Below are 10,939 nucleotides of genomic sequence, written 5' to 3'. Positions count from 1 at the left end.
CTCTTTGCGACGGCCCGGGCCTTTGCGGACCGCGGCGCCGCGCGCGGCGGCGGCGGCGGCTTCCTGCTCTTCGACGCCGCGGCGGCCCGAGCGTCGGACCTCTCGACGGTGCGCTGGTGGTGGCTGTCGCTGCCGCGCGCGGCGTTCGACGCCTACCCGGCGACGCTCGCGGAGCTCAAGGCCGCGCTCGGTGCCCGCGGTGGCGCCGTCGACACCGCGCCCCTCGGCGCGCCCGCCGTCGAGGGCTACGACGCCTCCGTCCGACTGGGCACGACGGGCTTCGACCACAACGAGGCCTGGCTCGTCCACCTCGTCCTCGCGGCGAAAGCGCCCCTCTGCGCGGCGGCGGGCGCCGACATCTCCCGCCTCGCCTTCAACCGCCACGCGTTCGCCTTCGGCGCGGGGTACGATGGCGTCCTGGAGGTCGCGCCGACGTAACTGATGTCCGTCTGGGCCTCGAGGTCGGCCGCGCCCACTTGCCCTTGCTAACATATCCCGCCGGCGGGATATGTTAAACGCCGCTGTCCGACGCACCTCGTTGGTGCCTTCGCCTGATCGAGGGCAGCGGCGACACTCCTCTGGTCATGGTGCGCGCGTCTATCGCGCGGTGCGTGCTTGCCGACCTAAATCCGTCGACGCCCAGCGCCTCGAGCGGGCCGCGCAGGAGGTCTGAAGCTTAAGGTCACCTCGTCGGTTTCGGTGCCAGCGCAGCTGCCTCTTTGTCGTCGACCCGTCATTGTCCTAAATCTGGACGCGTCCGTCGCCGAGCGCGTGTCCGTGTCGATCGCTCCGAGATCGCGTCGATCGATCTGCATGCCTCTGAAGTAAAGAAATTAATAAATCAAATAAATCAAACTATATATATGGGGGCCAATAATCTACGAGATACATGCAACTAGGAACCGAGAACAAATCAAGAGCAACCAATATCGCAGGGGGAAATAAGAATGACACAGCACGGTGTATTTGGCAGTGTGATGCTCCGTCGGGTCCAACAGCAAATCGAAGAGGCGGCCCGCGCCGCAGTCTGGGGCCAGGTGTGGTCCATCGATTTCGCGTTGGGAAAGTGCGGGCCCGTCCAGCCGTCCATCCCCAGGCCGGGCGCGCCCGCGTTTCCAAGCAGCAGCTTGTACCGCGCCGTCACTAGCGCGCGCGGCCCCGGCTTTCCGCTCGACGTCGCATTCGCACCGCTCACCATCAGCCACATGTCCAGCGAGTCGATCGAGGGCAGCCCGCTCGCCGCGCCCCGCGCCAAAGGTTGCGTACCAGTCCGCCGTGTGCAACAGTCCGGCGCAGCGCGTGCCGCGCTGCGCCGCGGGCAGCGCACCCCCGCTCACGAAGCCAGCCACGCGCACGCCGCCCTCCCAGCAGCTGGCCTCGCCGCCGCGAAGCGGCCAGTTGTTCGCGGCGCCGCCAAAGTCGAGGCACGTCGAGCGGTAGGGTTCCCGCCCCGCCGGTCCCGTAGGGATGCATCCCCGGCCGCATGGCGCTCGGGCAGCCGCCGGTCGCTCGAAAGTTCGCGGCGTAGATTGGGCCGCCGTTGTCCGACTAGAAGACGAACAGCGTGCGCTCCCACATCCCGCGGTGACGTTCGCCACCGCGGCGTCGAGCGCGTTGGTCATGGCCGCGTAGCCCAGACCGGGCAGCGACAGCGTGGCGCTCTCGTTGAGGAACGCGTCGAGCACATGTTGCTCCACCTGCATCGGCGTGTGCGACAGGTGCGACGCGTAATACAAAAACAGCCGCGCGTCGTCGCCGTCGGCCGCGGCCGCGGCGAAGTCGCCGATGATGGCGGTGGCCTCGGCCTTGAAGAGCTTCTCCTCGTACGCGCCCGCCCACGCGTTGCCAGCCCTGTCATGTTGGTGCCGATCCCCGCGCCCTCGCCGCTCGCGGCACTCCAGACGTCGGGGTCGTCGTTGCGAGTGTTGACGTGAATGGGCAGCCGGCCCGAGAGGAACGAGCTGCGCGTCGGGCTGCAGAACACGAAACTGCGACGCACGTCGCTTGTGCAGGCAAAAGAACAGAGGGAGAAGGCTTCTCTGGGTAGTGGCCTTGAAGTGAGCTCGCAGGGGCAGCTGCGAGAGTTACGTGGACTGACCTACTGGCGTTAGCGCCAGGGAGGGAGGATCTCAGTACTTTGGGATAGGAAAGGAGAAAGAAAGGAGGAGAGCCTCCTCAGTGGGGAAGGTCAGTCAGGGTAGCGGTAGGTCCAGTAGGCTGAGCCTATGGTCCTGTAAAGGGCTCTGACCACGGTCGACCCCCCCCAGAAGTACGAAACAATTGCTAACGATACCGGGTGGTCCCGGGGGCGGTCACGACGCGTCAGCCCCAGTCCGGGGACGTCCGCGAGGGACGGCGTCGGCCAGGGGCTCGGATGGGACGGCGTCGGTGGTGTGGCGCGCGCGCGCGAAACGACGCCCGCGGGCGAAACGCGCGCGAAAAGCGGACTCAGTGCGCCGCCGCGGTCGTGATCGCGCGCTCGGCGGCCGAGGTGATCGTGTACGTCGCGCGTGGCGCGACGGCGGTGGTGCCGCCGACGACGGGCTGGTCCTCGCGGCCGTCGCCCGAGTCGAGCTTTCGGAGAACGCTCCTGCCGTTCGCGCGGTAGATGCGGACGGTGAAGCGGCGCGTGTCCGCGCCCGTGCGGTCGAAGAGGCGCACCAGGACGACGGGGTCCCCGGGGCGGTACTCCTCGTTGTCGTGCGTCCGCGTCGCGCGGTCGTCCGCGACGACGTAGCCCTTCCCGCCGCTCCCGCGCTGCTCCATGACGCGCGCGAGCAAAAAGGCGTGCGTGCTGCCGCCGCCCTCGCGCTGCGGGCGCCAGTAGTCGCCCGTCTCCAGCGCCACGAAGTCGCCGACGTTCAGCGACTCCGCGAGCGTCCACCGACGGCCCCCAACTAAGGGCTGCCCCGCGGCGGCAACGACGACGGGCTGCCCGTAGAACCGGCCACGTTCGCGGCGCACCTTCGGCTGTGCGCGAAGAAGTAGAGAGTGCGCGCCATGGTCCAAAACCCATGATCAGCAGACCATGCAAACGACGCTATCGACACCGATGTCGATTTCGAGCGGCTGTATCTGGGCTGAAATGCGCCAATTGCGCATTTCAGGCGAGGCGCTGATTGGCTACGCAATGGTTCCAGCGCTTCGCTCCGCTGGAGGCGGCCAGGACCGTCCCCCGCGGGCGCGCCCCCGCGCCACCCACGTCCCAGGGGGGCCTGGGACACGTCCGGCCAGGCGCCGGGGCCGAAGACGTCAACCCTGAATTAAACGGAGTTTCAGGGGGGAGTCGACCGCGACCCTAGCCAAAGAGGAAGGTAGACCTTGAGGGTAGGTTGAGGTAGAACTTGAGGGTAAGTTGAGGAAGAGTCAGGAAATAATCCTTGAGCTCCCCCTATTTCCTGATCATCTCAAGGAGTCGAGAACCTTGGTTCAAGGGCGAGTCGTAAGTCTGCAATCGTGCCTTTAAGGCCGAAACGCGTTGTTCCAGAGCGATTATTGGATCCCGCCGTGCTGGGACATCCTCTTCAATTGGAGCCGGGACAACATTTTCTGCAACTGGAGCAGCATTGCCTGCGACAACAGGCATCACCTGTTGAGGCTGGTGCACAGCTAACAACTCCACTGTCGATGTCGGCGCAACGAAATTCTGTGGTTCTGCACCTGTTTTCTTCATCAGGGGAAGAGGAAGATTGCATTGAAACTCATCCATAAACCATTCCTGGAAAACTTCACTCATAATTATTAAATTAAACATCTCGACTTTGGCACGCCCATTCCGAGTCTCGTATATTTTAAATCGACTCATCAAATCCAACTCGTTTGTTTCAGAGTTGACGCATCCTCGAAGCAGCTGGAGCGTCCTCGAAGGACGTCTCCTCGACGGGCAACTCCGGGAAGTCGAGGAGCCCGTCGTCGGACCCCGCGAGGTCCGCGAGGTCCTCGTCGTCGAAGAGCGAGAGCCCCCCGAGGCTCTCGCGCGCGCTCGAGACACGGTCGGTCACGGACACGCTCGGGCGAGAGGGGGAGGGGCCCGGGGAGGGCTGCTCCATGCCCCACGGCACCAGGCCCGGGGCCCAGTCCTCGTCGCCCGCCATGCGGGGTGGGTTGGGAACCGGCTGTCAGTGCGCTTCTGAGCTCTCACAGCCACTCGATCCCGCATACGTATGCGTTTAACACAACGCCGGAAGGATATATATCACGAATAACTAGAGTTAAGATTTAAAATAAGGGGGGTCGACGATGGGCCCCTACTTCGACGACGCCTCACAGAGCGACGGCAGAGAGAAAACATGACCAGCAGAATGCAGGAGGCGGAAGGGTGACTCCACTCAGAGTAGACCGCTCGAGGCTGCGTCGCACCGTCCTCGGGCTGCGCCCTCGGACGGTACTCCTTGCCCCTCGGGTCTACTCTTCACTGGAGCGTCGATCGTCGGCGCGCGGTCCGCGGCGATCATCGAGGCGCTCGGCGTCCCGCTGGGACGTCCAAGACGTGGACGAGATCCTCGGGGCGCGCGCCCTGGTCGATGCCGCGCCCGTCCTTAGAGAAGAAGATGGCGCGACGCGCGCCCCCGCGCCGCGTCCGCGACGTCGAGCACGGGACCCGTCCCTCAAGGGGGCGGAGAAGTTGGGCTCGGACCCGCGGCGCAGCGCTGCCTTCGAGGACTCGCCCCTCGGTCGCGCTTCCGCGCACGCCCGCCGACGCGGGCCGCTTCGCCGAGCTCACGCGGACCTTTACGGGCTCGCGGACTTCCGACGAGAAACGACTCGAAGCACGAAGCATCCCAGCACAAAAACGCTTCAACCATGATATCCCAGCACAAAAACGCTTCAAGCATCTGCTGACGATGGCCTTCTGCCTTTGCAAGAACCTCCCGGCGCACATCGTCCTTCGTGCTACGCGCGCGGATATAGCAGCACTATCGGCGTAGCATGTCACACTGACCCGGGTTAGCATGAGAGGCAGCTCGAGACGCGGCCGCCGCGACGCCGCGGGCCAGCGGGTCCCGCGCGAAGAAGAAGCCGTCGAACAAGGACGCGCCGGCGACGTCCGTGCCGGACCTCGTCGCCGCCGCCGCGGCCGACGCCGCCGCGGCCGGCGACGCGCCCGCGCCCGCGGCGACGCCCGCGGCCGACGGCGACGGCGCCGACGGCGCGAAGAAGCAGGAGAGCCGCGGCCGCGCCAAGAAGAAGGCCCGCGACGGCGCCGACGTCGCGGCGGCGCCGCCGTCGCTCGTGCTCAACATGCCGCCGCCGCCGCTCGTCGCCGGCGCGATGCCGCCGCCGCCGGACGGGTCGCCGCGCGACCGGTCGCGGACCCAGTCCCAGGAGGGCCTCGCGTTCGCGCCCGAGGGCCTGCCCCGCGCCGGCGACGCGACGGCCCAGTCCCTCGTGTCGCCCCTCGGCCACGACCTCGGCGCGCTCGACGGCGCGCCCGCCGCCGGCGCGCCGGCGCAGATCGACGTCCGCGTGCTCAAGACGGGCCGCATCGGCAAGATTTTGGAGCGCCGCAAGGCCGGCTGGATCTACGTCCAGCTCGACGCGAACCCCGACGAGGACGGCGAGGCCTTCAACCGCAAGACCTTCCGCTCCACGGACCTCGTCGAGTTCGACGAGGAGGGCCGCGAGATCGTCAAGAAGACGGCCAAGAAGCCGCGCGCGGCGTCCGAGGCGAGCGTCGGCGGCGCCGCGCCGCGGAAGAAGCGGCACAAGAAGGCCAAGGCCGGCGACGCGCCCGCCGAGGCCGCGCCCGCGTCGCCCGTCGACGACGGCGCGACGGAGGACGGCGACGCCGCCATGCCCCTCGCGCCGCCCGCGACGCCCGCGGTCGCGCCGCCCGCGGCCGAGAGCCCGGCCCGCGGCCGCCGCCGGTCCGAGTCCGGCGGCGGCGCGCCGCCGCGGCCGCGGAAGGACAGCGACGCCGGCGCGCCCGAGAGTGGGGCGCGCTTCCGCGTGTCCGTGGGCAAGCACGCGGGCCGCTGCGGCGTCGTCGTGAGCCGGAACGTGTCCTGGACCGAGTTTCGGCTCGACGGCGACGCGGCCACCGTCCCCGTGCGCAAGTGCTGGCTCGTGCGCGTCGGCGAGGTCGGCCCCGCGCCCGCGTCGCTCGAGCGCGCCAAGGTCGACGACTCCTCGCTCGTCAAGCGCCGCGTCCGCGCGGCCGGCTGTTTCACCCACGACCTCAACCCCACGCCCTACGACGGCGAGGTCGAGAGCCACGACGCGGCCACGAACACCTACGTCGTCTACTGGCCCGCCGACGACAGCGATACCGTATACACGGAGCGCCAGCTCCGCAGGGTCCTCGTCTGACCTGTATAGTAAGCAAGCATGCCTGTGTTACATCGCGCCTGTGTTACCGCTCGCACTTCGACCCAACGAGCGTGAAGCCGAGGCCGGCTCGTAAGACTTAGTTACGCCTAATGTCAACAATCTTCTCCAAACCTCACCAATCCTCTCCACGCGAGGGCCCAAACTTCAGCAATCGGCAGCGCTCTCGCGCCGATGGCGTCGTCTCCCGCGGCCATGCCGCTGCCACGACGCGAGCTCGTACGACCAGCGCTCGAAGGTGCGAGCCGTTTGCTCCATGTCGCGTGCTTCAACGTGCAGCACAACATGCCGCTGCAAGCGTTCGCTGGCTGCCCGTTTGGATTTGGTTTACGAGGTATCGTGCACCTAATACGATGGATAGCGACGACGAAGACCTTAGAGAACCAACGGTCCTCGAGGATTATTTCCCGACTCTTCCTCAACTTACCCTCAAGCTCTACCTCAACCTACCCTCAAGGTCTACCTTCCTCTAGGACCATAGGCTCAGCCTACTGAGCCTACTGCCACCCTGACTGACCTTCCCCACTGAGGAGGCTCTCCTCCCTTTTCTCTTTCCTTTCCTATCCCAGAGTACTGAGATCCCCCCTCCCTGGCGCTAACGCCAGTAGGTCAGTCCACGTAACTCTCGCAGCTGCCCCTGCGAGGGTTATGGGCCCACAGATCGTATAACTCCAGCGAGAGTTACGGATCTGGCTCCTTGGCTCAACCACTCGACTCGCGCATTTTAGCAGCTCATCCGGCCCGACATCATCGCGAGCAGCGGCTGCGCGAGAAGCGCCTTGTGGCATGGCGTCACGCCCCGGCACGGGGCGCCCTTCCGCAGCCCGCGGGGCCCCGAACGCCCCGGGCGGGCCGAGCTAGCACAGCGGGTGGGTCGCGAAGCCCACCGGAGGTCCTCGGGCAGCGATTCTACGCTAAACACCCACCATCGTCTAAGCCGCTCTAGACGATAGACTAACGCGTCCTTAGCGAATAAAGATTGCTGGGTGCGATGGCCAGGCCCGGCGGGAGCGAGCGGGCGCCGAAGAAGGCGTCGGCGGCGAAGAAGCCCGCGGCGACGAAGCCCGCGGCGAAGAAGGCCGCGAAGCCCGCGGCGCGCACCGCTGCGGCGCTCCGGCGCGCCTACATCGGCCGCACGGTGAAGAAGGCTTTCTATAACCATGGCAAGATGGAGTGGTATGACGGAGTGGTCAAATCCCTTTACTCTAAAAGTAAATGGTTCCTCATCGTCTACACCGACGACGACAAAGAGGAAGTCACCGAGAAGGAGCTGCAGCGCATCCTCGTGCCGCCCGTCCCCGGCGCGCTCGGCGCGATCGCGGCGTCGTCGCTGCTGCCGGCCGTCGGCGCGTACGGCGGCGCGGCCGCGGTCGGCAAGCTCCGGCTCGCGTGCCGCGCGCTCAGCGCCTTCGACTGGGCGCCCGTCTGGGCCGCCCTCGTCGAGGCGCGCTTCCCCTTCGCCGGCCAGCGCGACGTCGAGGCGTACCGACGGACGGACGCGGAGAATCCGCTCTTCTTCCGCCCCAGCGCGACGTCAGTCTCCTACGCGGACCTCAACGACGACGGCCCGGCGTTTCTCGCCGGCGCCGCCGCGGGCACGCGCTGGGCGCGGGGCGATGTGTTGACGCGGTCGCGGCGGCGCTTCCGGGTGGCGTTCGGCGCCGTGCTCGGCGCCGGCCGCGCGTACGTCGGCCTGGCGGTCGCGCGCGCGTTCGACGGCGGGGCCGCGACCTTGGACAGCGACGACGCCATCCTCATCAGCAGCCACGGCTACATTTCCAGGGCCACGGGCGGGGGCGCCGACGGCCTCCCGAATCGCTGGGGCCCGGGGCCCGACGGCTGGGTCGACGTGCAAGTCGACCTCGACACGCACTACGTATCCATCGCCTCGTGCGTCGACCGCAACGGCCACACCAGCCTCTCCGTGCATAGCCTGCGGCGCCGGCTCCGGAAGGGCGAGGCGCTCGTGCCCGTCGTCGGCGTCGTCGCCGGGAGCGACGCGCAGCTCCTGCCCCTCGCGGGCACCGATAATCCGCACCACAGCTAATAAAAGCCTACGCGGAAACGGTATCCTCTTCTTTCTTGTTCTTGCACACTTTTAGTGACCGAGGAGCCTGGGAGTTGCAATTGCAGCTCACTGCTTAGTGTTGCTAGATCCCCGCCGGTTGGTAGGGCAGTGTAAATATCTACCTTTCTAGCCTATAGTGAAGGGCTTACATCCCTTTACATTCCTGGGATACGGTGATCGAAGCTTTGTGTACCACGAAAGGCGTCTATGCCCCTAACTACGACTTGCCATTATACGTGCGGACGGACGCATGTTAAAGTAGCTTAGGGGTATCTCTCTCTAGCTTTCCTGCTACTCAAGGGAGGAAGATGGTGGCTGTGCTCAGGAAGCTGAGGAGGATGATGATCATACTCAACCTTGGAGGAAGCTGGTGGCTTTCCTGCTCAGGAAGCTGAGGAGGATGATGATCACACTCAACCTTCCTCAGCAGGCTGAGGAGGATGATGATCACACTCAAGGGAGGAAGATGGTGGCTGTGCTCAGGAAGCTGAGGAGGGTGATCGAGGACGACGATGATCACGCTCAAGGAGGAAGTTTGCTTTTGCTGCTTTCCTGTCTGCTGCTTTTGTTTCTGCTTTTCGCTCCGGGAGGATGGTGGTTTCTGCTGCTTTTCCTCTCTTCCCTTCTGCAGGCTGGTGCAAGCAAACGCGGCCGGCGGGGATGAGAATGGCGGCGATGCTCAGCCACTTTCCCTCAAGGCCCCTGGCGGCTGCCCCCCCTAGCGACGTGACATCGACGTGTTACAAGGTAGGCCGCATCGCGTCGCGAGGGGCAGGGTCATAGGGGTAGAGCAACCGCGCACTGTACCACGAGTAGGGGATGACTTCGCCAAGCTCGTTGAACTTATCCCATTGGTCTGACATCCGACAGTAGTCTACCTCTATGTCTCCAAAGTCTGAGGCAGCAGACGACGTTCCAGCGCCACGAACGTTGCGAATGTAGACGGATGATAGCGGATACGCGGAGAAAGGAAGCCGCCAGAAACTACCATTGACTGACAGGTCGAGCATGTGAGTCTGCCAGTTAAATGCTGCCTTGAAATGGAACCATTCCAACCGCCGAGCATCCGCCTGGAGAACGTGTGTTGACCTGCCACTGTGATTACATCAGTGCACCATAGCGCCCTCCACGACGTGACTTTGCCTTTGCATCACGTTCTACAAACAATCTGCACAAGAACGGAGGAGGCCCCCTTTTGTTCCAAGATTGGGGGTCAGCACGCGACGCTAGCTCAAACGAGGGCGCGCCGGTGTCGAGGTCGCCATAACGAAATAGTACCTTGAACCGCGTCACACAATTTCTGGAACCTGTTACCGGCCAAACCAGTCCACCATGGGTTATAGACAAGAAGCAAGGCCCAGATCCCGATCGTCGTTCACGGATGTCCACAGGGGGAACACGACCGTGTCCATCCTGCTCCGCGTTGTCGCGCATCCAGTTCGCACGAAGCGGGGCTTCCCACCGCTGCCGAAATCGGACGGCGTCGTAGCCCTTATCAGACAGCGCATCCATGAGGCGTCGCTCGAGTCTAGGTGTGGTCCGGGCGAGCATGAAAAGCACACGCGAGTGATCCGCCGCGAAACGCTGCGCCAACGCTGGGAGAGAGGTGATGCTCGATAGATCCAAGAAGCGAAGCAAAACCCCAATGATGCCGGGGCTGCCCCAGAGCACCTGGAGGTCGCAGAGGGTCGTACGAATAGGGGTTCCATTAGCTATCATCATTTGATCGATAGTATCATTATTTATATTGTCCGGAATGGCATGCTGGAACCAATACCCGCGGATATGCATGATATATATACCCTTATTGGTTCCAACATAGTAATTTCCCTTTTAACGAGGACGTAAAGAATCAAGTACTAGTATGGGGGCACCCCGGCGGGAAATGCAATTTTAGACGAGTCGTGGCACACAGCAAAAGCTGCGGGCACAGACTGCCGCACGTCCTGATTCGCCGGAGCTTGCGGCAAACCGGAACATTCCTTGAACGAGATGAGCACGCGCAGCAAAAAGTATCGAGTCGAGGGTGAGGGTCCCTCTGCAGAAATCCCGTCGAGGGCTATTGATGCGCATGATGGTCGGCGCGACGTCGACGAGGACAAGCAGGAGTTACAGATCGAGGAATTCTACGAGTCGCTCGGGCCCGTGGGCGTCCTTTCCTCTCGTCTTCCTAGGTGTCGCCGCGATCCTGTTCGGCCTCGCCGCGGATGCGATCGCGCTTTACCTTTTGAGCAGGAACCGCAGGTTTGCTTTGCGGCGTCAATTCTCGCCGCCTCTGTTAGTACCTCGCACCAACACAGGTCTCGGTGGCGGGACAAGATCGTGCCCTCGTGGAAATCGGCCGGAGTGGACGCGTACACGTACATGTGGGCCGGATACCTCCCGCTCGGGGCGGACAAGAACATGCCGAAGACTACGACTATTTGCACTCGGATAACTACCGATATCAGGGCCGTTGGCTCGCGTACGATCACGATGTAGATTTGGCACGCTGAGTCTATTTCGACCAAACCCCTAACCCTCCTTCTGGTTGTCAAATCATGA

At 64.4% G+C, this 10,939-nt stretch overlaps 4 protein-coding genes across 4 annotated transcripts in view; 3 read left to right on the top strand and 1 right to left on the bottom strand.

Moving 5' to 3' along the window:
* The window catches only part of AURANDRAFT_68313 (hypothetical protein), a gene marked incomplete at both ends in the record, with an annotated part of 1,549 nt that extends 1,111 nt beyond the window's left edge, over positions 1 to 438 (top strand). The window contains one exon of the mRNA XM_009043972.1: positions 175 to 438. Within this exon, the coding sequence (XP_009042220.1) occupies positions 175 to 438 (264 nt within the window). The remainder of the gene's footprint in view (positions 1 to 174) is intronic.
* A 440-nt stretch (positions 439 to 878) lies between these two features.
* Positions 879 to 4,049, bottom strand: AURANDRAFT_68312 (hypothetical protein; the record flags this gene model as incomplete). The annotated part of the gene is made up of 5 exons (XM_009043968.1): positions 879 to 1,027; positions 1,577 to 1,851; positions 2,504 to 2,897; positions 3,203 to 3,258; positions 3,871 to 4,049. 5 exons carry the CDS (start codon positions 4,047 to 4,049, stop codon positions 879 to 881), a joined length of 1,053 nt encoding a protein of 350 aa, XP_009042216.1.
* A 795-nt stretch (positions 4,050 to 4,844) lies between these two features.
* Positions 4,845 to 6,309, top strand: AURANDRAFT_68311 (hypothetical protein; the record flags this gene model as incomplete). Its single annotated transcript, XM_009043973.1, has 2 exons — positions 4,845 to 4,890; positions 4,964 to 6,309. The coding sequence occupies 2 exons, from the start codon at positions 4,845 to 4,847 to the stop codon at positions 6,307 to 6,309; spliced, it is 1,392 nt and encodes a 463-aa protein (XP_009042221.1).
* Positions 6,310 to 7,495: 1,186 nt separating this feature from the next.
* The window catches only part of AURANDRAFT_68310 (hypothetical protein), a gene marked incomplete at both ends in the record, with an annotated part of 4,112 nt that continues 668 nt past the window's right edge, over positions 7,496 to 10,939 (top strand). The window contains 3 exons of the mRNA XM_009043974.1: positions 7,496 to 8,217; positions 9,397 to 9,405; positions 10,696 to 10,859. Of these exons, the coding sequence (XP_009042222.1) occupies positions 7,496 to 8,217; positions 9,397 to 9,405; positions 10,696 to 10,859 (895 nt within the window). The remainder of the gene's footprint in view (positions 8,218 to 9,396; positions 9,406 to 10,695; positions 10,860 to 10,939) is intronic.

Source organism: Aureococcus anophagefferens, assembly GCF_000186865.1.
Source record: "Aureococcus anophagefferens unplaced genomic scaffold AURANscaffold_92, whole genome shotgun sequence".
Lineage (NCBI taxonomy): Eukaryota > Pelagophyceae > Pelagomonadales > Pelagomonadaceae > Aureococcus > Aureococcus anophagefferens.
This window is presented reverse-complemented; position numbering and strand designations above follow the sequence as displayed.